Source organism: Lepus europaeus, chromosome 20 (assembly GCF_033115175.1).
Source record: "Lepus europaeus isolate LE1 chromosome 20, mLepTim1.pri, whole genome shotgun sequence".
NCBI lineage: Eukaryota > Metazoa > Chordata > Mammalia > Lagomorpha > Leporidae > Lepus > Lepus europaeus.
Genome location: NC_084846.1, coordinates 5581646 through 5606143, shown reverse-complemented (window position 1 = coordinate 5606143; position 24498 = coordinate 5581646). Strand labels below are relative to the sequence as shown.

Sequence of the window (24498 nt, the reverse complement as noted above, 5' to 3'; positions counted from 1 at the left end):
TTCTTGTTTCTGGCTTCAGCGTGGCCCACCCCCAGCCATTGAGGCCTTTTGAGGAGCAAACCAAAAATGGACAATCTCTTTTCCTCTGTCTGCCTTTCAAACAAATCAAATAAAATCCTAAAAAAATTCAGACGAGTCTGGGAGTGGCCAAAAGACAGATCTAGACATCAGTGGAACAGTACTGAGAAATCAAAGATAAAAACTGACATTTGTAGCCAAGGGACTTTCAGTAAAAGTGTCCACACTAATCCACAGGAGCAAAAACAGTCATTTTATCAAATGTGCTGAGTAAACTGATAACCATAGCCAGAACACAAACTTACAGACCTTTCCCTCAGACCACACACAGACATGGACCCAGATGGCCCTGAGTCTAGGAGCTTACTCTGCCAAACACAACTCCTGCCGAACACCTGTTGGGACTCTGGGTTAGGCAAACAATTCTTGAGATAAAACACCAAAAGCACAGGCATAAAAGAAAACCATGACAAGTTAGACTTCATAAAACTTAAACTGCAGCATTTCAAAAGATAGCATTAAGAAAACAAAACTGTGGGGCCCCGGGGCCAGCTCTGTGGCACTGCCAGTAAAGCCACCACCTGCAATGCCGGCATCCCATATGGGCGCCAGTTCAAGACCCGGCTGCTCCTCTTCTGATCCAGCTCTCTGCTATGGCCTGGAAAAGCAGTGGAAGATGGCCCAAGTGCTTGGACCCCTGCACCCACATGGGAGACATGGAGGAGGTTCATGGCTTCGGATCAGCCCAGTTCCAGACATTGCAGCTATCTGAGGAATGAACTAGTGGATGGAAGATCTCTCTCTCTCTCTCTCTCTGTAACTCTGCCTTCTAAATACATGAATCTTCAAAAAAAAAAAAAAAAAAAAAAATTGCAGGGGCCACCGCTGTGGTGCAGCAGGTAAAGCCGCTGCCTGCAGTGCTGGCATCCCATATGGGCACAGGTTCAAGTCCCAGCTGCTCCATTTCTGATCCAGCTCTCTGCTGTGGCCTGAGAAAGCTGTAGAAGATGGCCCAAGTGATTGGGTCCCTGCACCTGCGTGGGAGACCAGGAAGAAGCTCCAGGCTCCTGGTTTTGGATCAGCCCAGCTCCAGCCATTGCAGCCATTTGGGGAGTGAACCAGTGGATGAAAACTGACCTCCCTCCCTCCTTCCCTCCCTCTCTCTCTCTGCCTCTGCCTCTCTGTAACTCTCCATTTCAAATAATAAATAAATATTTACGTGTATCTGTCTTTGTCTCTCTACCTTCCAAAATAAAGTTTTTAAAAAAGACAAGTATCTAAAATATAAAGAACTCCTACAACGCAGTAAGATACAACCCAATTAAAATTGGCAAAAAATTTGAACAATTTTCATCAAAGAAGATCTAGGAATAGGGCCTATGTGTGTATGGAAAGATGATCATGGGGCTGGCACCGTAGCACAGGTTAACCCTCTGCCTGCTTGCTGGCATCCCATATGGGGGCCGGCTCCAGTCCCGGCTGCTCCACTTCCGACCCAGCTCTCTGCTGTGGCCCAGGAAGGCCCAAGTGCTTGGGCCCCTGCACCCGCGTGGGAGACCAGGAGAAAGCACCTGGCTTTAGATCAGCTCCACTCCAGCCGTTGCATCCATTTGGGGAGTGAATCAGCGGATGGAAAACATCTCTCTCTGCCTCTCCCTCGCACTGTCTGTAACTCTACCTCTCGAATAAATAATAAATAAAATATTAAAAAAAAGATGGCCAGCACCTCCAGTTACAGGAAAATGAAAATGGAGGCCACAGTGAGAGGGAGCCCACCCTACTAGAGGAGTGAAGACGTGCTGGGGAGCACATGGAAAAACTGGAGCCCGTGAAACAGTACAGCCCCCAGAAAACATCTGGGCAGTTTCGTAGAAAGACAAACGTACGACCCAGCCACTGCACTCCAGGTATCTCCCCGAGACAAATGACCACCTATGTCCACACGCAGACATGCCTGCCAACGCTCACAGCAGCAGGACTCGCGACAGCACGAGACGGGGACACAAACGCACGGATGTCTGTCACCTGGAAAGGATCAAGAAAGCGGCTGCTCCCCAGCAGCCACGCAGAGGGACAAATTCCTGACACCCAGCAAGGGGGGTGACCTCAGACACAGGAGAAACGCCAAGACGTCTGACGTGACTCCATGTGTAACAAACCCCCACAAAGGGGCTGGCATGTGGCACAGCGGGTAAAGCTGTCACCTGCAGTGCCAGCATCCCATACGGGCGCCGGTTCGAGTCCCAGCTGCTCAACTTCCGATCTCTGCTATGGCCTGGGAAAGCAGTGGAAGATGGCCCAAGTGCTTGGGCCTCTGAACCCACGTGGAAGACCTGGAAGAAGCTCCTGACTCCCATCATCAGATCGGCTCAGCTCCGGTCACTGCAGCCATCTGGAGAGTGAACTAGTGGATGGAAGGCCTATCTCTCTGCCTCTGCCGCTCTGTAACTCTGTTTTTCAAATAAGTAAACAAATCTTTTAAAAAAGTTCACAAACAGAAACCCTACAAAGACTGTAGTCACCAGCAATCACTGACAGTACACTCCTAATAGTGTGTTTTACAGCGTGGAAGTCAGGCTTCAATAACGCTAGTAAAAATAAATCACAACAGGGCGGGCGTTTGGCCTAGCGATTAAGATGCTGTCCGATCCCTGTGCCCCGTACTAGAATACCTGGATTCAAGTCCTGCTTCCAATCCTGTCTTCAGCTCCCTTCTAATGCAGACCCTGGGAGGCAGCAGGTGACAGCTCGAGTCCTTGGGCCCTGCCACCCACGTCGGAGACACAGATTGAGTTTCTGGCTCCCAGTATCAGCACAGACCAGCCCAACCTCGACCACTGTGGTCATCTGTGGAGTGAACCGGTAGAATGGAGCTTTCTCTGACTCTCTAATACCAAAAAAAAAAAAATTGCAAAAATAAAAAAAATTACAAAAAAGTGTTAGTGGTCTACAAATAAGTAGCAACTGAACAGTGGCCCTCAGTCAACTGCACTGGATATGAAAATTGGACGCTGGAGCCAGCGCTGTGGCTCACTTGGTTAATCCTCCACCTGCGGCACCGGCATCCCATATGGGCACCGGGTTCTAGTCCTGGCTGTTCCTCTTCCAGTCCAGCTCTCTGCTGTGGTCTGAGAGGGCAGTGGAGGATGGCCCAAGTGCTTGGGCCCTGCACCCCATGGGAGACCAGGAAGAAGCTCCTGGCTTCAGATAGGCGCAGCGCCGGCCATGCTGGCCATTTGGGGAGTGAACCAACGGAAGGAAGACCTCTCTCTCTCTGTCTATAACTCTACCTGTCAAATAAAATTTAAAACAAACAAACAAAAAAACCTGGACGCTTTGGTCAGCGTTGTGGCCCAGTGGGTTAAACCCCAACCTGGGAGGCCAGCATCCCATCCTGGTGTATCAACTCGAGTCCTGGTTGCTGTTTCAGATTCCTGCTCCCTGCTCTTGTGCCTGGGAAAGCAGCGGGAAGATGGTCCAACGACTTGGGCCCTGCCAGCCGGAAGAGAGACCTGGATGGAGTTCCTGGCTCCTGGCTTCAGCCTGGCTCAGCCCTGGCTGTTGTGGCCATTTGGGGAGCAGCAGATGGAAGATCTTTGTCTTCCTGTCTGTCAATCTGCATTTCAAATAGCATTTTAAAATGAAAGTAAATAAATGCAGTGTAGTTTCGTAAGCAGCACACTAGCGAGTGCTGCAGGAAATGGGGTGTCCCACCTGTCCCCACCAGAATCTCAGCACGGAGTACACGGACACGCCTGTACACTGCAGACGGCCAGAGAACGCTGAATCCGCAGGAACCCAGGGGACCCCAGGGAAACCGAAAGACAGCTCCACGTGCACGGCACGCTGGCATCAGGCAGGCTCTCGCAGCGGACCAGAGGCGGGCACGTCCCGTCTCACTTCACTTGTAACAGACAGTCACACGCGAGACGGCCGCCTGGGCGGTGCAGCGCCACAGCACCAGCCTCCAGCCAGGAGGGCTCTCGGCCAGTCCCGCCCCCAGCCCCCAGCCCCAGCCCGAGCAGAGGGGTGAGAGCACACACAGTGACCGACACACTCGGGGAAGGACCCTTACCTCCTCCTCCTCCTCCTCCGAGCTTTCCTCACTGTCAGACCTCGGAGCGACTTCGTACCTGGGGAAACATTCGCAATTTAACAGAGAGTTCCTAGAGCCGGTCGGACCCCCTCTCCCCAGCAATCAGCCCGATGTCCAAACGGCAGGAAAACCACGGCGGGGCGCCCCCACCCCCAGCGACGCAGCAGCCACTCACCCTGGGTTCATCTCGAGCCAGGCTTCCAGCTGCCCGGCCTTGGGGGCATCCGTGCCCGTGAGGATCTTCCCGCTCTCCACGTGGATCACTTTGACCGGGAGGTCGCTCATCTGGCTGGTCTCGTCCAGAGGCTGGAAAACAGTTACTCCAGTGAGATGCTGTGCCATCCTGTGGCCCCCACATCTCGGGCTCCCAGGAGACAACAGCCGTCAACTCCACAGTCAGCAATGGGCAGGAAACGTGGCTGGCGATGCCGAGTGCGGTGGAGCGCGGTCAGCCCCGGGTCCTCCCTCCCCCCGAAAACCCAGCACCGCATCGGCAGCATCAGTCGCCTAGGGAGGCTATGCTGTAGATACCAGGCCCGTACCAGAAAACGCTGCAGCATCCACGGATTGTGGAACCCATCGTTGCCGACACCAGTGGACGGCTGCGTACTAACAATTTAGTAAAAGCATACGCCCACTTACCCAAGCCACAGATGCTGCTCTGGCCTGACAGGTGCGCTCTAACTTTCAAACAGGTGACACGCTCCTCCCCCGCCTGGCCCCTAGTCAGAAGGCTTCTTTTTCCACAGGCGTGCCCCGGGCACTCTCCCAGATCAACCACGCTAAGAGGCCAGGACTTAAGGCACTTCCACTTCCTCCCTGGTTCCTGCACAAGTGACCCACGGTTCACTCTGTCCCCGAGCGTTTTCCCTGGTGCTGTACTTGGGGACTTCATTAAGGGTCCTCATTCTTCTCCCATAAGCAGCTCACAGAGACATCTGACACACAAAACACGGTCCACTGAGTGACCAGGACCGAATTCCTCGTTAAGACCAACTGTGGACAGGCGTCTCCCTCTCATTTCTGGGAGTGGGGAGGGCTTTTGACACAGTGGTTCTGACAACAACGTGGGACACAGGCAGCCCAAATGCAGTGTCTGAGGCCAAGTCCAGCTCTGCTTCAGTCCCACTTCCTGCTGACACACAGCCTGGGAGGCAGCAGGCCATGGCTCAAGCGCTTGGTGCCTGCCACCCGCCATTCTGGGTTCCTTATTATGGCTTCCTTTGGCCTGGCCAGCGCCTGCTGCTGTAAGCATCTGAGGAGTAACCAGCAGATGGGAGCTGTCTCCATCTCTACCTTCCAGATATACAAAAACAAATACAGGGCCGGCGCTGCGGCACAGCAGGTAGAGCCGCCGCCTGCAGTGCCCACATCCCATATGGGTGTTGGTTCGAGACCCGGCTGCTCCACTTCTGATCCAGCTCTCTGCTGTGGCCTGGGAAAGCAATGGAAGATGGCCCAGGACCTTGGGCCCCTACACACTTGTGGGAGGACCTGGGGAAGCTCTTGGCTCCTGGCTTTGGATCTGCGCAGCTCCAGCCCTTGCGGCCAGTTGGGGAGTGAACCAGCAGATGGAAGACCTCTCTCTCTCTGCCTCTCCTTCTCTCTCTGTGTAGCTCTAACTTTCAAGTGAATGAATAAATCTCTGAAAAAAAAAAAAATACAAACACTAAGAAAATAAAAATTTACTGGCGAAGACTTCTGGGTTAAGCCTTGGTTTCTGTGCGCTCCCCGTCAGCAGGACCGGGAGCTGCGAGGTCGCCTCCAGGCAGCCGAGAGCTCACTGCAGCACTGCCCACCTGCGGGCTGCCGTGCCCCGGCCCATCCAGGGGCTCCCCAGCTTCCTCAGTCAGGGGCTTCCAGCCCCCCTAGGAGGGGCCCGACCAGTAACGGGTTAGAGGCCCTAACCTCCAGCAGGCTTCTGAGGAACGGCTACAGAGTGAGGTTCAGGCATCACTGATTCCAGAGAGCGCCCAAGGAGATTCGAACGCAGAGCCAAGCCCAAGGCAGAGAACACAGCGGCGGCCGAGTGATGCAGCCACTGCGCACAGCTGCACCACCTCCCCTAGAGCCCCTGAACGACGCTTCCGGGAGTGGCCGGCCCCGGCCTCCCAGGTGGCTTTGGAGCAGTTCCATGCCAGCCACAACCTTCTGCAAGGATTCAACGGGACATTTCCAACAAAATTACTTGTCACGGGCCAGCACTGCGGCGAAGCAAGTAAAGCCAGCGCCTGCAGTGCCGACATCCCACATGGGCGCCAGCTGAGCCCCGGCTGCTCCTTCCGATCCATTGCTGCTAAGGCACCTGGGAAGACAGCGGAGGATGGCCGAAGTGCTTGGGCCCCTGCATCCACGTGGAAGACCCAGATGGAGACTCTGGCTCCTGGCTTCGACCTGGTTGGTCCAGTCCTGGTTGTTGTGGCCATATGGGGAGTGAACCAGCAGATGGAAGACCTCTGTCTCTCCCTCTCCCTAACTCTGCCTTTCAGGTACATAAAACAAATCTTTTTTAAAAAAATTACTTGACGCAGATGGAACGAGGATGGCCACAGCAGGGCCGTGCAGTTGGTTTAACATTGGGCAGCACAGCGGCTCCACCATGGGTGACAACTCCCTGCACCCTTCGCCGCACACGGCTGGGGGACAGTGCCCAGCATTCCCCCGACAGAGATGCCCCACGCCTGGGGTGACGGAAACGCACTTTCCCTGATCGAATCACCACGCCTGTACACGTGCACCTGAGTGCCACTGGCCCTCATAGAGGGGCACTCGCAAGGTTCCCTGACGGGGCCGGCGCTGTGCTCCAGCAGCTAAAGCCGCCGCCTGCAGTGCGGTGGTTCGAGAGCCGGCTGCTCCACTTCCAGTCCCGCTCCCTGCTCATGTACCCAGGGAAGCAGCGGAGGATGACAAAAGTCCTTGGGCCCCTGCACCCACGTGGGAGACCCAGACAGAGCTCCTGGCTCTTGGCTTCAGTCTGGCCCAGCCCTGGCTGTTGTGGCCGTTTGGGGAGTGACCCAGCGGATGGAAGACACCTCTTTGTCTCTCCCTCTCCCTCCCTCCCTCTCGCTCTGCTTCTGCCTCTCCTCTGTAAACTCTTTCAAATAAATCTTTTTAAAAAATTCTAATATCCACATATAACAAGGATCTTTAAAGAGTTCACAAAAACTGCGCAGTATGAAGAAACTATGCATGGAATTTGCAATTCTTCGTGCCACAAAAAAACTTAGCTTCTCTGCACTTCCCCATGTGCTTTCTGGAGCCCCCTCAGGTGTAAAACTGTTACGTCAACGAAAATGCTGCTGTAGAGTCAGACGTGTCCGGGTTACCTGCCCAGCCGTTCCCTCTGCGACTCTGGCCCCCCCCGGAACCTGTGCATCTGCTACGGACCGAATTCTGCATCCCCAAATCCATACACTGAGCCCTAACCTCCAACAGGACGCCCCTAGGAGGGGCCCGACCAGTAACAGGGTTAGAGGCCCTAACCTCCAACAGGACGCCCCTCGGAGGGGCCCGACCAGTAAGGGGTTAGAGGCCCTAACCTCCAACAGGACGCCCCTAGGAGGGGCCCGACCAGTAATGGGGTTAGAGGCCATAACCTCCAACAGGACGCCCCTAGGAGGGGCCCAACCAGTAACGGATTAGAGGCCCTAACCTCCAATAGGACGCCCCTAGGAGGGGCCCGACCAGTAAGGGGTTAGAGGCCCTAACCTCCAACAGGACGCCCCTAGGAGGGGCCCGACCAGTAAGGGGTTAGAGGCCCTAACCTCCAACAGGACGCCCCTAGGAGGGGCCCGACCAGTAATGGGTTAGAGGTCCTAACCTCCAACACAACGCCCCTCGGGGGTCAGAGGAGGGCCTGAGGGTGGGCTCCTCGTGATGGCAACAGTGCTCCAGTATGGAGGACGCCCCTGTCGCCAGGAACCGACCCTGCTGCCAGCTCCCTTGGGCCCCCAGACTCCAGGCCCCAGCAGGGCAAAGGTAAGTCCTCAGTTCACCGCCGTAGCCACTCAGCCTCCCACCTTGGGACACGGCGGCAGCGAACGTGAGGTCCACGATGCTTCCCACAGCAGGTGCGCCAGTGGAGGACACCAGCTCCACGGCCACGGACAGAATGACGCGCTCACTCCACGCCTGTCAGAATGCCACGGGGAAGAGAGATCGCCCGGCCTGGCAGGGGAAGCGCCCGGTGGGGGCCTCACTGGGTCAGGTGGGCCCAGACGGCTCCAGCAAACCAGGAGGTGAAGTGGAAGGACGGAAGGCACCAGCCAGGGACCCTGTGCAGGTCACGAGGGAGCCGGTCTCATGGCTGGTGATGAAGCCTTCCTTCAGGATGTATCAATTCAAATACGCTATGGAAGCCACCCTATGGCAGGGACGTTACAAAACACAGGGCACAGGGCAGGCGCAGTGGTACAGTGGGCTAAAGCCGCCTGCAGCGCCAAGCATCCCACAGGGGCACCGGTTCGAGTCCCGGCTGCTCTTTTTCCAATCCAGGTCCATGCTAATGGCCTGGGAAAGCAGCTCGAGTGCTTGGGAGACCTGGATGAAGCTCCTGGCTTCAGATCGGCCCATCTCCAGCTGTTGTGGCCATTTGGGGAGTGAACCAGCAGATAGATGGAAGACCTTTCTCTCTGCCTCTCCCTCTCTCTCTAGTTCTACAACTCAAATAAATAATCTTAAAAAAAAAAAAAAAAGCAGGCCAAGGAGCTCAGGGGGACAGGCCCTGCTGCCACCTCGCCTGGCCAGCAGCACGCACGGGAGACACCTCCTCCTTCCACGTCTCTCACACCCTCCCCTCCCACAGGGGCAGGCAGGAACGATGGGGAAGACAGGCCGGCGGCACAGAGCCCCTCTCGGGGCGGCCCACACTGCACAGTTCTGAGTTTTGGAACCAGGCTTGTGTCTCAATCTAAATCCGTGATGAGTGAATACATAAAACCAATCAGTGTGGGGGTGGGGGGCTGGCGCCGTGCCGAGCGGAGCATGGAGGCAGGTAGGAAGGGAGACCCCTTCCGGAGTCTGCTGAGCTCAGAACCGAGAGCACCCAGCCTCGGCGGGAGGAGCTATCAACCAACAGTGGCTGAGCTGTGCGGCCCCGAAGGCACTTCCTGTGTCTGGGACTAAGCACACAAGCAAACCAATCCTGGATCCCGGCCGACGGCGCGGGCTCCTGATGTGAGAGACACGCAGAGGGAGAAGAGAAATAGCCCAGAGGAGATGGACTCTCACTGCGAGAGCCGTGTGACCTCCAGATCGCTAACGTGGCCGCCGCCATGCTGGGTTCCACATTCACAGAGCCAAGCAACCGCCGATCAATCGGATCTGGTCAGTGGTCCCTCGACTGTGCAGCACGGCCAGTATTCCACGCAGCATTCACGTATTAGACATCATGAGTGACAGCTACGTAGACGGCCCCACATACTGGAGGATGTAGGTACCCTGGGTGAGGGTGGGGGCCGGCGCGGGCACAGGGTACCCTGGGCGAGGGTGGGGGCCGGCGCGGGCACAGGGTACCCTGGGCGAGGGTGGGGGCCGGCGCGGGCACAGGGTACCCTGGGCGAGGGTGGGGGCCGGCGCGGGCACAGGTCCTGAGGGACAGTGGCACATGTCACCGGCAACGCGGGCACGAGGTGCCATAGCCTACTTCCTAGACCCACTGGCTTGGAGCACCTGGAAGCAGCGATGCCCCCAGCCGTGTTCACACCCAGCCACATCCTGATTTCTAAATATTCTTATCTAAAAGAAACCAGGACTCCCTGAGGCAATGGCAGCCCAGGGCTTGGGCAAGGAAAGCAGTGAGGAGCTGGTGAGGGAGGAAGTGCTCAAGGGCGGCAGAGGACCTGGCCAAAGGACACGGCGGCCGCACCCACCCTGGGCAGGGGCCAGAGGAGAAGTAGTATTCAATGCAAAAAGGAAGGGAGATAGCCGGTGCCCTGGCTTAACAGGCTAATCCTCCGCCTTGTGGCGCCGGCACACCGGGTTCTAGTCCCAATCGGGGCACCGATCCTGTCCCGGTTGCCCCTCTTCCAGGCCAGCTCTCTGCTGTGGCCCGGGAAGGCAGTGGAGGATGGCCCAAGTGCTTGGGCCCTGCACCCCATGGGAGACCAGGAGGAAGCACCTGGCTCCTGCCATTGGAACAGCGCGGTACGCCGGCCGCGGTGGCCATTGGAGGCCATTGAACCAATGGCAAAAAGGAAGACCTTTCTCTCTGTCTCCCTCTACTGTCCACTCTGCCTGTCAAAAATTTTAAAAAAAAAGGAAGAGGGAGAGGGGGAGAGAGAGAGAGGGAGAGGGAGAGGGAGAGGAAGAGAGGAAGGGAATAGGGCTGACCTCATGGCACAGCAGGTAAAGCCACCGCCTGGGAAGCTGGCACCCCAAGTGGGCACAGGCTCAAGTCCCAGCTGCTCTTCTTCTGACCCAGCTCTCTGCTAAGGCATTTAGGAAAGCATGAAAGACGCCCCAAGTGCTTGGGGCCCTGCACCCACAGCGGAGACCCAGAGGGAGCTCCAGGCTCCTGGCTTTGGCTTGGCGCAGCCCCAGCTGCTGCTGCCATCTGGGGAGTGACCCAGCAGATGGAAGATACCTCTCTCCCTCTCTCTCCCCTTCTCTGTAACTTTTTCAAAATAAATAAATCGATCTTAAAAAGTAAAATAAAATACAGGAAGCAAGACTGCATTAGCTGGGCGTGCACTCGGCCTAGCAGTTAGGGTGTAAGTGGAGATGCCCGCACGCCACGCTGGCCTGGGGGTGAGTCCCAGCTCCCAACCCCCAGCTTGGCGCTAATGTCCATCCTGGGAGACAGACTGATGGCTCGAGCGGCTGGGCTCCTACCACCCACGTGGGAGACCCACACTGAGTTCCGGGGTCCTGGCTTTGGCCACTCCCCCGTCCTCAGCTGTTACAGGCACTGGGGGAGTGAACGGACAGATGGGAGTCCTCTGTGCCTTCTGCTTCTCAAATAAATACAAATTAGAGGGGCCAGCACTGTGGCACAGCATCCCATATGAACTCCAGTTCGAATCCCAGCTGCTCCACTTCCAGTCCACCTCCCTGCTAATGCGCCTGGAAAGCAGAAGATGGCCCCAGTTTCTGGGCCCCACACCCATGAGGGAGACCAGGAAGGAGCTCTTGGCTCCTGGCTCTTTGGTCTGGCCCAGCCCTGGCTGTTGTGGCCATTTTGGGAAAGTGAACCAATGGGTAGAAGACCTCTCTCTCTGCCTCTCTCTCTCTAACTGCCTTTCAAATAAATAAATACATCTTGGAAAAAAAAAAAAAAAAAAAGGATTAGCAGCCTATGGCCACGACAAATCGGGGAGAAAAGAGCAAGAGAGAAGCGCAGAGGGCTGACGGGAGTGAGAGCCGCCACTGCACTCAGGACGGACGCTGAGCTGGGCAGGCGTGGGAGGAGCCACCACGCGTGGGCCTGCAGCCCGGCCTGCAGGGCTCCTGGCAGGAAACGCCTTTGGCAGGCACTGAGGGCCAAGGACGCCATCAGCTGTGACCTCACGACCTGCGTCATGCACCCCCTGCGTGAAGGACACGGGGTCACTCTGAGGTCTCCTGCCCAAAAACGTGCGCACAAGGGAACGGTCAGACGCCTCACCGAGGGGCCCTGACGAGCAGCCAACCTGCACTTCCAAACGCCAAGGTCAGCACGGCCAAGAAAAAGCGAGGGGCCGTTTGGACCATGAAGGGCCCCAGCAGCTGCGAGCCGGGCTCTCTGCTGCAGTGGGGGTGTTGGGAGACACCTGGCAGAGCCTCAGCACGAGGTCTGCGTGTCATGGAGCTACATGGGCTCCACTCTGGGACACAGGTGCAGGTGACCGTGGGAACCTGGGCAAGGCCACACAGCAAGCCTCCGGGCGGCTCCCGACCTCGTCCAGGCCTGCGACCAAGTGCCGGCACCGTGAGGCAGCACGTGCACAGCAGCAGGTCTGCAGGGTGGCACAGCCCTGAGCGAGCAGCCGGGGAGCCCTCGGGACCCCCCCCTCACCTCGCCATCCGGACCAATGGCCGCCGTCTGTCCTTCTGCGTTCTCTGCCTTCTGCAAGAAGAAGACAGACAGAGTCAGGCCCCGCCCCGGCCTGCGGTGGGGGGTGCCGCCCGCCCAGGGCCTGGCGCACCTTCTTCTTCTTCTTCTTCTTCTTCTCCTTGGCCACCTGGGCGGCCTTGTGCTGGCGCACCAGCTCCGTGAGGTTGGCCACGTACTCGTCCGTCTGCTGCAGGAGGTAGGCCAGGCGCTTGTCCTTTTTCTGGTCGATGAGCTTGCGGTACCCCTCCTCATCCTCGGCCTGCGAGAGCGAGGCGGTGAGCAGTGGGCGCGCGCCCCCACCCCAGCAGGCACACCCAGAGCCAGAGCCCCTCCCAGGCCGTTCTGAGCCAGGGCCGGGCTGGGCGCACTGCTGGACTCTCCTCACAATCACCTCAATGCCAGCACCTGAGGGCCCTGCAAGGAGCCACAGCAAAGGCCCCAAGTCCCACCTTGTCCATCCGCAAGACACACCCCCAAATCCAGCCCTTCCTCCAGCTGGTCCGCGCAACAGCACCGCCACCAACCTCGGCAGGGGCACCCTTGGGCCCAGAGCCCTCCCGGCAGGCCGCGGGGATCCACCTGCCCCACATGAGGTGCTCGGACCTCCCATCTCGGGGGCCTGGGACCCGGGGCACTCGCTGGATGCCACACGCGGCATGCTGCCACCCTCCTGCCCCCAGACCATGCACCCTGGGTCACGCCTGCCCTGAAGGCCTCTGGTGGTGAGGCCTCCTGTCCACCCCCACGCCCTCACCCGAGTCCTGCCCTTCCCTGCACTTGTCATCGCCTAAAACCCCCTTCCTGTGTTTCACCCAGGCTACCTGAAGCCCCACGAGGGCAGGGGCCGAGTTCCGTCTCCTGCAGCGCCCTCTCCCCCTACGACCCAACAGCTTGCTGGGGGGCCTCCACTGCTCCAGCTGTGACCCCTGACCCAACGTGCAGGGCCGCCGGACAGGCCTGGCTCCCGTGGCCCTCTCGCGGTCAGGTCTGAGGCAGGGGTCTCTGCCCCCACCGACGCCTGTTTTTCCCCTTTGCCCACCTCCACCCCAGCCCCTACTGAACCGGGCACGAGCCTGGTGAGCAGGCCGGGCTGGGGACCGGGACGCACCATGAGCCTGCGCATGCGCTCCTTCTCGATCCGCTCGTTCTCCTTCTTCTGCTCCCGCTCGGTGTTGGCGTGGTACGTGGCCACTGCCTTGGTGAGCTTCTGGATCTTGCCCGTGACGGATCTGTGGTACTCCTTGAAGTCCTTGGCATGCTGCAGGATGCTGTTGAGGTACTCCTGTGGACGCACGCAAGGGGGGCGCTGACCGCTTGAGGGAAGCCACTGGCAAGGGCGCTCCCATGAGGAGGACCACGCGTTCATCAAGGCCGCTTGATTAAAAGCGAGACGCAAGCATAGCGAGACCGTGCTGGTGCCTGCTATGAGGCTTGGCCCCATGTCGTGACAAAACCCAGCGCTGGGGCAAACCGCAGGCCGCGGGCCCTGACCCACACAGACGAGCTGAGAGGGCCCGGCCCCCAGCAGGTGTACCCTGGCTCCGTAAATGAACTTCCAAAAGCTTCCCGCTCTCCAATCCAGGGTTCTCCAGCCAGGAATTTATTTTAAGAATATGTCCAAGATCAGTCCAGAACAACTGGAGGGCCAAGAACGCCTGTCCTAGTGGGATTTTTTTTTTTTAATTCTGGGAGCTTGAAAATATGCTGTGTGTGCCCACACAGGGGGACGGTGGGACACGCTGAGACGGAACGCAAGGCTGACATCGACCACGTTTTAACGGTCCCTGGACACACATCAATGTGCGTTAAGGTTTACCAACAAAAAGCCAGTTTAGTGGACAGGAGTGACCGTCACAGCCAAGAGCGGGGGCCAGCCCGGGACGCACCTGGTGCTTCTGGCGCCGCTTGCGCTCCTGCTCGATCTTCTGCTGCTTCTCCAGCTTCTCGGTGATGCGCGCCTCGCGCAGGGACTGGCGCTTGCTGCGCTTGTAGGCCTTGGCGTTCAGCGCCGTCTCCAGGGCCGTGTCCCTCCGCATGCACACCACCACCTCCTGGCGCAGCTTCAGGGAGGGACGGGAGACGCTGGCACCGCCACGCCATGCCGGTGCTGCCGCCTCCGAGCCCCACAGCCCCACCCCGCCGGCTCACTCCGCGAACGACGGCACCCAGGACCAGACTACTGAGTCCACCACCACTGCCCCCGGGGCCCACATCAGCAGGAAGCTGGAGAAGGAACCCCAGCACCCGCCGTGGGAGGTGCTGGGCTCAACGCCCATTCTGGGTCATTGTAAAAAGACCCCTCAGGCACCAATCTGTACGCAGAGAGCAGATGGGAGGAGCCACTGGCAGGCGGCACAGAGGGACCATCTGGATGCCCAGCAGAGGGGCCCATCATGCCTCAAGCCTCCAGCTGGCTTCCCACAACACACAGAGGTCCTTACGGACCCCCAGAAGACAGCACCCCTTGGAGAGGGGCCCGCTCGAGTCTCATCCTCCACTGGGCAACCGTGCCAGAGGGAAGCCCCCACTTAGGGAAAGCCTCAAGGGCAACCCCCTCCCACCACCCGCCGGGCCGCAGGCAGGCACAGGGGGCCAACAGCGCCTGTGCGTGAGTGTGAGTGTGTGTGCGCACGCGTGCGGACGGCCAGGGAAGCAGCGCTCCCAGCACTCAGCCCACCTGCCTCTGGAAGTTCAGCAGCCTGAGGGCCTTGAGCTCAATGGTCGCTTTGGTTCGCAAATCCCCGGCCAAGGACCCGGGAAGGTTTTCAAGTTCCTGAATTCGGTGTGCGATGCGAGCCTGCAGCCTGGGGCGGGAAGAGGCAGTGAGAAGGCGGCCCCTCTGCAGGGCCCCGCCTAGGAAGCCCTGGGAAGCCTCCCAAGGACACGCCCTGAGCCCTGAAGTCTCAGCAGTGGGAGCCAACCTCCAGTCAGGAGGCCCAGAGGCCCCGCTCGCGCCCTGGCCGGGAGGAGTGCCTGTGGGCCTCAGAGGCCCCATCTGTTAGCCACAGGCCCTGGGTGCCACCGCCCAGGGCTCATGTGGAGGTCAACAGGAGGGTCCTCTTCCTCTGTCTCCCGCACTTGATTGGCTGAGCACCTACTGTACGCCAGCTCCTGTCTGTTTCAGATGTGAAGCCTCACAGACACCGGGCCGTAGAGGGGACTGAAGCACCAAACAGCCAGCAGAGCTGCAGGGCTGTGGGAGCTCAGGTGTGGCCTAAGTGGCCAGAAGGAGGGCCAGGGCTGCACTGGGCCAGGACCCTGGGGCAGGAAGGAGACTGACAACTTAATCAAATGCAAAGAGCAAGGGCGGGGTGGGGGAGGTCAGTGTCAGGCTCAGGTGAGGGCTAAAGAGAAAGAAAGCATTCCCAGGGCAGACAGGGCAGTCAGACCTGTGGCTGCTGGCAGGGCTGCAGGGGGAGGTGGGGAGGTGGGGAGGTGAGCAGTGTTCCAGGGGCTGCCAGGTCTGGCGGGGGCAGGTGCGGGGGACGGGTCAGGCCCAGAAGGCGCGGGCAGACTCAACAAGCAGGGCTGGAGGTGAACAGTGAAGGAGGCCCAGGCCTACCTGGGGAGCTCACGCTTCTACACGAGGGAGGAAGTGCACCACAGACGCACGGAACGAGACGGGGAGGTGGGGGACCCCCGGGGAGGGGATCCAGGCCCCCGCAGTGCAGAACGGGTATTTCCGACCTACTGTGTGCCAGTGCCGAGGGGGCTTGCTGTGGGAAGTTTGAGAGGGGCCAGCGCACAGCTTGCCAGGCTACTGCTCAGAGTGCAGGTAACAGCACGGCCGCCGTGAGACGTGGGGGCTCCGCCCCTCCGTACAGCAGGGCCCCCAGAACTCCAGGACTGTCAGGGACTGACTCTGACACACATGTGCATGACACGCGACCTATATGCAAGTGTCTATCATGACACTGTCCTAACGGAAAGATGAAGCCACCCTGTCACTCAGCCAGGGGCCCGGCCCCACAGATGGTGGCAGAGCCCGAGCCGGAACACTGCGCATCCAGGACAAAGGACGGAAAAAAACCCAGCGTGGACAGAGAGGGAGCGAGGCCGCAGGCCCGGAGATGGCGGGCACAGCCCGAGCTGTGTGGCCCACACCTGCCTGCACCTGCCTGTAGCGGACACAGCACACCCGGGGAACAGCACGCGGGACAGGGACCGCAGGGCGGCTCCTCGCCACGCCCCATGGCCTTCGGCCGCGCCTCACCTGTACTCCCGCTCCTGCAGGATCTCCACGGGGTCCAGGCCCCTGGGCTTCTGGATGGGGGTGATGCGGCTCTGCTTCTGGTGCAGCGGCACCATGGGGGCCGGCTGCGCCGGCTGCCCCGGGGACTGCGTCTGGGGCGGCATCACAGGCGAAGCGGCAGGCGGGACGGCAGGGGGCGCGGGTGAGGGGCGGCCCGTCGGCTGCGGGGGGATCAGCTTCTGAGGGGTGCTCGTGGGGGCAGCAGCATTCGCCATGGGTCCTGGGGAAGGCAGGTGTGGGCTCAGCGTCCGGTGCGGGGTGGAAATGCCAAGTCCACAGGGCACCTCAACGCCCGGGGGACAGAGAGACTCCTGCCCGTGCACACACCCACGAGACATCAACCCCAGAGACCAAGCAGCCCCAGCTCTGACTGAGGCAGCAGCCTGAGCAGCCCGGGGCACGGCCGCCCCAGCGCAGTGTGGGCAGGGGCTGTGCACTGCTGGAGTGGCCTCGCCCTGGGCCTCCCCCGGAGTCAGCTTCAGGACAGGAGTGGGTGCGTGGGCAGAGGCTGTCCTAAGGGCTGTGGCACTACCCACGGCTCCCCAGCGGCCTGGGAGCAGACCCCCACAGACACGGGCTGAGCCACTGCACCCCAGCTCCAGGTGAGCCCCAGCTGTGCAGCCGGCTCTCCATGCCCACTGATGAGCCTCAGGCTCCGAGATGGCAGGGACAAGTCCACGCTGCCCCCCACCCCCAGTCTCAACCCTGAAACACGGCCCAGGTACACCGCACAGGGCTGGAGAGGTGGAATCAGCAGAGGCCACGGTCACCCTGTCCGCCTCCCACAGGCAGGGCTTCAGGGGGGAGGGGCTCCCCCGCCACACACTCCCTCTGCTCTTCTTACTTGTTTAAAGACCCCAGGATATTCTGAAATTGTGGAGTGGACCCAAACCGGAGCCTCCGGGACTGACCAGGGACAGGTGAGCCAGAGGAGAGCGGAGGGCACGGGCTCCCATTTGGGCTGACGATCCTGGGCCCTCTCCCCTCACCAGGCTCCTCTTGGGGCCTGCACAGTCCCAGCTCATGACGGGGAGGCAGAGCACAGACAGGGCGCTGAGAGAGAAGCAGACTCACCTTCAGGCCAGGGCTTGGGGGGCCCTCCGGGGGGCTGGCCTGGCATCCCAGGAGGCACGCCTGAGGGGCCTGGGGGGGGCATGTTGGGCCCTCCCATACCTACACAGAAAGAAACAAACAAGAGTTAGACTGCACCCACGGACGGCGCCCAGGGCCACCTCCCCTCCCCCAGGCCTGGAGGGGCAGGCCTTCCTTACCGTGGGGCCTGCTGTAATTTGGAGGTGCTGGTCCCGGACCGGGGCCGGGGCCGGGGCCAGGGCCGGGCCCGGGGCCTGTGGCGGACACAGAGGGCGGAGGTAGTGTGGGCATCTGCTGCTGCATCCCGGGCATCGGCCGCTTCCCCTGCACGGCCATCTGCAGGTGGTCGGGGAGGGGCTGCCCCCTGGCCAGCATCTTGTAGGCCATGATCTGGGCCCGCAGTTGGTGCAGCTGGTTCTGGTTGAACGGAGTTGGGCCCCGGTTCTGCTGCCCCAAAGCCTGGGGGTCAGCACCATCCAGCGGGGCTCCTCCTGGCCCAGAGGACAGCTGGGGGCCTGAGGACGGGCCACTGGCTGGAACCGGGCTGGAGGCGTGCTCGGAGCCACCCAGGGGTGAGGGATAACCTGTGGGGAAAGGCCAGAGCACGGTCACCTGGCGGCCCGCGTGCATAGCTGCATCGGCTCGTACCCGGAGGAGGAAGTGGACCAAGGACCTCCTTCTCGTGAGACACGGGGGAGGCAGCCAGGGAGCACACGACCCCGTCACGGCCTCAGCCGGGCAGCCTGCAGGGCTGGCGTGGCTGGCTCAGGTTTCCGTGAGGGTGAGGACAGTGCTGGGCCTGCAGCCGGGTGGGGCGCAGGTCTTCAGGTGGGCCGGATGCACAACCCTCATCCCGTCACGGTGGGGCTCTGGCACTCCTCACCTCTGGAGACGGGAAGGGCTCTGCGGCTCACCTGCCCCATCACTTCTCAGAGGGTCGGGAGCCTGCCTCTCCACCCAGCCCCCGCCCTGCGGGTCGACCCCCCAGCGCCCGTCCTCTTAGGGCTGCTCCAGGGCAGGAGGGCCAAGGTGAGCTCCAGCCAGGCTCAAATCCTTGGAGGGACCCCTCTGGCCTTTCCCGAGTCCAGTGAGAAGAACCCCGATGAGGAAAACCAACTCGGGGCTCCAACCCAAGGCACGAAGACGCCCAGAGGTACCTTGGGAGTGCTGGTCCATGGGGCTGGGCGGGGGCCCCATCCCTGCGTGGCCGCCAGGTCGCATCCCCATTCCTTTCATCTGGCTGTAGCGCGGGTCGTCCGACATGCCCTTCTCATGCATGGACTCCATCGGCTGCGAGAGGCGGCAACGAGACAGGATCAGCACAGGGACAGGAAGAGGCGGCAAAGCTCCGCCCAGGCCAGTTCAACGTCACCCAAGCGCCCACCCGCCACCGGCAGTCGGCGTGAGCAGCGGCGTCACTAAGCATCGAGGCAGATGCGCAGCATCGATGCCTGTGGTGGTGGCGGCCCCCTGGGAGACAGGCCTGAAGGATCCAGGCCAGGGAGACGAGTCGGCAGACGGGCAGAATGGCACAGGCCCCGGCCAGGGAGCAGCATCAGCCAGGAGAGCGGGCTCCCCGCTCAACGTCCCGAGGAGGCTGCTTGCGTCTGGGGACCCAGGCCCTCCTACCCAGGACTGCGACACTGCACTGGGGATCCTGACCTCTGTGGGATAGGGACGCACACGCTCCCTCCAGTGCAGTGGCAAGTACTGCCCCAGGGAAGCCCTGGCCACAGGGACTGTGACAGAGACCCTTCTACGGCTCCTGCTAGGCCCAGTTAACACAACTGTCCTGCTCCCAGGAACTTAGGCCAGCAAGCGATAAAGTCAAACCAGCTCAGTGTGCGCCCAGGACATGAGGGCAGGGAGGGGGCCGGGGGGGAGGAGGGGCAGCTTCACGCAGGGCACAAGGTGGATCTGACCACCAGGCAAGGGTCTGCTCTGCCCACTCCCCAGAAGACACAAGTACTGCCGGCCGGCCTTTCCATCCAACAGGCTGGCACCCTGCACAGGAGGGGAGCGTCCTCGGGGTGGGTGCTGGGCACACAGCAGGCTCTGACAGGCTCCGGCTGGAGGGGTATGGAATGAGTGCGTGCCTGTCTGTCCCCTCCAGCAGGAAGCAAGATGGGCAGAGGGAAGGTGGGGTCTGTGCTGGAGGAGGCGTGGCCTGCAGGTGCAGGCTGTCACCAGCAGCGTCCAGGAGTGAGGGCGCTGCTCAGGTACTGCACCACAGTGGACCCGTGTTGGGGGCCGGGGAGGGCAGGAAGGGGAACCCCTAGATGTGCGGAGGCGCCATGAGCAGCACACACCTGGGGCGCAGGGAGACGGGGAGGGAGGGTGAGAGGGGCTCACTGTGAACTGGGCAGGGAGGAGCTGGCAGGGTGCCTCTGGTCATCCGGGGTCCCACAGGCACTGACCGGTGGCTACCACTGCACAAGGGGACCGACCTTTCCAACCACCCCTTGGGGAGACAAAGGGAAAAACAATGTGGCCCCACTGGGAAGAGGATCTCTCACCTCACTGGCCATAGTACCCACTCCTGCAGTCTCGGGCGAGGTCAGGGGTGGCGCAGGGGTGTCTAAAGGCGCCCGCGCCCCTGCTGCAGGAGCTGGCCAGACGCCCTCAGCCTTCTTTCAGGGAGTTGGCCATTTTCCCCGTTCATGAAGGAAAACCTCAGAGTGGTGTACCCCAACGTCCCACACAGCACGAGGGGTATGGCGATGCGGGTGGGTGAGGCTGGGTGCAGAGACGGCCTGCGGCCCCAGGGGTCCCTACCTTGTGCATCTGGTGCATGTTGTCCTGAGGGTACCCTCCAGGCCCTTGGGTCCCGATGGGGTGTCCGGCCGAAGGCGGCCCTGGGCTGGGCCCCATCATGCTGTGCGCGGAGCCTGGCGAGGGCCCTGGGCTAGGGCCCAGCATGGCTCCAGGCGAGGGCCCTGGGCCTGGGGAAGGGCCTGGCCTAGGAGTCCCACCCAGGGGTGGGTCTGGAGTGGACATCTTCCCGGAAGCTGCAGACGGCGACCTCCTGCTGGAAAGAAGCGCCTGTCAGGCCTGGGGGTGTGGGGGCGGCAAACCCGAGTGCAGGACCACACCCCTCCCCTGAGACTCCCTGCAGAGCAAGGGAGCCAGGAGACGGAAGTAAAACTTCAGTTTGCTTTGGTGCGGAAGATTGAGAATCTGTGTTCTTCACAATTCCCGCTGTCAGTGAACTTTCTGAAGACTCCTCACACGCGTGGCTGTCATCTTTTGCATGAAAATACAAGTGTGTTTGCACCCCGTAACTTCCACGAACATTGTGGGGACCTGCACACTCTCGGGCACACAAACCAGCGGGACGCAGACAAGGCTCGGGCCCGCCCACTGCTCTGGCCCTGTCTGCCCCCACAGCCCAGGAGCGTCTGGGAGGGCAGCGGGCTCAGCTGCCCTGCCCACCACCCTAGGACTCCCCAGCTCCCCTATTTAACAGAGAGGAGAGCAAGACTCGGGCTCAAACAGGCCTGACTGCAACCTCGCAAACCCAGCGGAGCACATTCCTGGCACGTGACGGTGGCTTCCACTGAGGGCAGAGGCCAAGCTCCTCGCAACACACACACAGGTCTGAAGTCTGAAAGCCAGTCCGCTGACAGGAACACATCACACAAACAGCGGCGCCGCGCAGTCGCCCGCACTTCAAGAGGGATGTTCACACGCCTGCTGACAACCGAACCCCAGCGGCGCCGGCAGAACACGCCGGCTCCAACGTTCGCAGACGTCCCCCGGAGCGAGGGGTCGCTGCTCGGGCAGCTCAGTCTGCCGCAGCTGCACGGCTGTGACCCCAAACCCCTACTGGACCGCTGTCACAAAGTGGGGCCTTGGGGAGGGCTCCAGCAGAGCTCTCGGGGACAAGGCTCGACCACGCAGACAGCGGCCCTGGAGAGGCAGCCCTGCCTGCCGTGCGCGATGGGCGCTCGCCAGGCCTTGACCTTGCGCTGTGCGGCCTCCAGAAGTGAGGCGTGGATTCTGTGGTTTACACACCTCCGGGTCCTGGTACATCGTGAACAGTGGCCCTGGTGGACGAAGGCACAGCCTTACACACACCTCTGGTTAGGTGCGGGCGGGGGGTGGGGGCACCCACTCCCATTGTGGGTTTCTGGGAACACAAAGAACTGAAACTCCAGCCGGCGCCATGGCTCAACAGGCTAATCCTCCGCCTTGTGGCGCCGGCACACCGGGTTCTAGTCCCGGTCGGGGCACCGATCCTGTCCCGGTTGCCCCTCTTCCAGGCCAGCTCTCTGCTGTGGCCAGGGAGGGCAGTGGAGGATGGCCCAAGTGTTTGGGCTCTGCACCCCATGGGAGACCAGGATAAGCACCTGGCTCCTGCCATCGGAACAGCGCGGTGCGCCGGCCGCAGCGCGCTACCGCGGCGGCCATTAGAGGGTGAACCAACGGCAAAGGAAGACCTTTCTCTCTGTCTCTCTCTCACTGTCCACTCTGCCTGTCAAAAATTAAAAAAAAAAAAAAAAAAAGAACTGAAACTCCAACCTACCAGGGCCCACTCTCAACAGAGTGCAAGATCTTGCTACGCCTGCAGGGGGCAGCAAGAAGCCAGCACAGGTCCCCTCCAGGAGCAGGGCCCGGACTCCACACCATGGCTACACAGCATCCAGGTGGGCCCTCCCAGGTGTTGCCAACGGGACCCATCTCCCTCTTAGGCTGTTCCACCACACTCACTGGGATTTCTCGGTCTGTCCTGGGCAAAGCTGCCCTCAGCTGATCCTCGCTTTGACCATTTTATTGTCTAACCGTCTTCAGAGCGCAAATTCCAACCTCGTCTGGGGGCATGCTGAGCTGTAACAGCCCACCTCCAACCAGGCGTGTCACAAACCTGGTTTTGGTTTCTGCTGCCCCCCCCACCCCCCTGGTTTTTGTTTTACTCTCAAACACACACACACACACAGAAGGGAAGAGTTCTCCATCTGCTGGTTCACTCCCCAAATGCCTGCAACAGCTAAGGCTGGGCCAGTTTGAAACCAAGAGCCAGGAGCTCCATCTGGGTTTCCACATGGGTAAGGGGCACCTTCCCTTGGGCCAGCATCTGCTGCTTTCCCAGGGACACTAGCCGGGACCTGAGGCAGTGCTCATATGGGATGGCGGCGTCACAGGACACTGGCCCCGGATGCAGGCTCGCCTCTGGGCCCTCCGTCCCCCAAGTCCCTCAGGTGGGAAAGGGACAACAGTCCTGCCAATACTTCCCCAACCCTGCACCACGTGGCTGCTTTCTCACTGGAAGGTCTTTATCCTAATTCAAGAAAGCCGAAGCCGACAGCCAGGACCATTGGGTCCTCCGGAGAAACCGTTTCTGCTAACGGTGGATGTGCCGCAGGCAGGCACTGGAAGGGCCCCCAGGCTAAAGCTCTTCTAAAGGCAGCCTGCGCTTCGCGTCACAACTTCTCCATCGTGTCGCATGATGCCATCGCGCCCTCCAGGACGGCTGCTACACAGCGGCCCTAGCTTCTACGCCACGCACAGGTGCACTGAGCACTGCCTCAGTACGGCGAACCCGAGCAGGTTTAACGACAGGTGTGTGACACGATATCTGGTCTCTGCAGTGCCACCGTCAGCAAACGCCTTCCTGGTCTGGAAGGCAGACGCCATGTGAGACCGACCGCCCTGAGCAGCACAACAGACAGGCCCCGGCAGACCTGAGCGAGTGCTGGCACACACAGCATGGCAGTGCGAGCCGGCTCTGAGGGCGGGGCCCTTCCTTTTATTGACTTATCTTGCTGCCTGTCTGCACACACAGGTGTGCAGCTGCAGGCATCATGGGTGGATGAGGCCCAGCCAACCCAGCCTCGGGGGAGGGGCTCTTTGGCAGCCACCGTGAGGAGTCCCGCCAGTCACCGGCTTCTGACAGGAAGTGAGGCAGGTGGCATCCGTGCACCTGTTGCCTGTCTGGCAGGGCGGTGCGTGCTGCTGGGCACTGCCTTCGCAAGCTGTCCACTCTCATCTTCACGACGCTGTGCTGGCAGCCTGAGCAGAGCTGCTACAGCCCGGGCAGCGGGCACAGGTCCTCTCCCTCCTGGGTGCCCAAGCAGGTCCCTCCTCTGGCTCTGGGACGCCCCTCTGCACTCTCCGTGCAGTCTGTTAATGAAGAATGCCCAGTGTTCATGATGCTCAATCCAACCAGGTTGCTCCTGATGGTTAACGTCTTTGGGGTCCTATCTAAAACAACAGGTGGCTACCCCGAGATCATGAGGACACAGGAGGGAAGGGGGCATCCAGGACAATGTGACAGCCTCCGCCTCAGTGACAAAACTGCAGAGCTGGGGTTAACGCCCTGGCCTGCAGCACCAGCATCCCATATGGCACCGGTTCTGGTCCCAGCTGCTCCTCTTCCGATTCAGCTCTCTGCTCTGGCCTGGGAAAGCAGCAGAAGATGGCCCAAGTCCTTGGGTCCCTGCACCGCATGGGAGACGCAGAGGAAGCTTCTGGCTCCTGGCTTCGGATCAAGGCAGCTCTGGCCACTGCAGCCAATTGGGGAGTGAACCATCGGATAGAAGACCTCTCTCTCTGTCTCTCCTCTCTGTGCAACTCTGAGTTTCAAATAAATATATAAATCTTAAAAAAAAAAAAAAAGTGCACATCTGTCCGAGTCACAAAGAAATCACAGAGAAAGTAGACCTAGCTGAGGGGACAGCGGGCCTTGGGCCACTTGGTGGTGACAACCAAATTCATTCACAAGCCTTCGCCGCCACGCTCATGCCGGGATCATCAAGGGTTCCTGAGGCCCAGAGGACACACTGGGGGTCAGCAGGAGGCCATGGAGCTGTCCAGGTGACGATGCTGGGATTGGGCTGCTCTGCCACAACACCGTGTCCTAGGCCCTCAGCCAACTGCTCCTGCCAGCGGACCCTTCCTGAGGGGCTGGGGTTGGGCCCCGCTCTGCTCAGAGCTGCAAAGCCGCAGGCTACAGCTTCAGTGTGGCCCCTGGTTCACTGCTGTGGCAGTGCTGAGAGCCGTGGCCCAGGA

At 60.5% G+C, this 24498-nt stretch overlaps 1 protein-coding gene across 6 annotated transcripts in view; it reads right to left on the bottom strand.

Annotated features, from left to right (window-relative positions):
• The window catches only part of SMARCA4 (SWI/SNF related, matrix associated, actin dependent regulator of chromatin, subfamily a, member 4), an 86669-nt gene that overhangs the window by 47672 nt on the left and 14499 nt on the right, over positions 1–24498 (bottom strand). For 5 of the 6 annotated variants that reach the window (XM_062179548.1, XM_062179545.1, XM_062179547.1 and 2 more), the window contains exons 2-13: positions 20266–20515; positions 18648–18780; positions 17670–18074; positions 17473–17571; positions 16360–16618; positions 14824–14950; positions 14033–14206; positions 13255–13428; positions 12238–12405; positions 12108–12158; positions 4290–4420; positions 4094–4151 (exon numbers count right to left, since the gene is read on the bottom strand). In XM_062179548.1, coding sequence (XP_062035532.1) covers positions 4094–4151; positions 4290–4420; positions 12108–12158; positions 12238–12405; positions 13255–13428; positions 14033–14206; positions 14824–14950; positions 16360–16618; positions 17473–17571; positions 17670–18074; positions 18648–18780; positions 20266–20487 — 2001 coding nt within the window. In that variant the 5' untranslated portion in view covers positions 20488–20515. Of the gene's footprint in view, positions 1–4093; positions 4152–4289; positions 4421–12107; positions 12159–12237; positions 12406–13254; positions 13429–14032; positions 14207–14823; positions 14951–16359; positions 16619–17472; positions 17572–17669; positions 18075–18647; positions 18781–20265; positions 20519–24498 lie in introns of all 6 variants that reach the window. The other variant, XM_062179546.1, reaches the window with a different exon arrangement.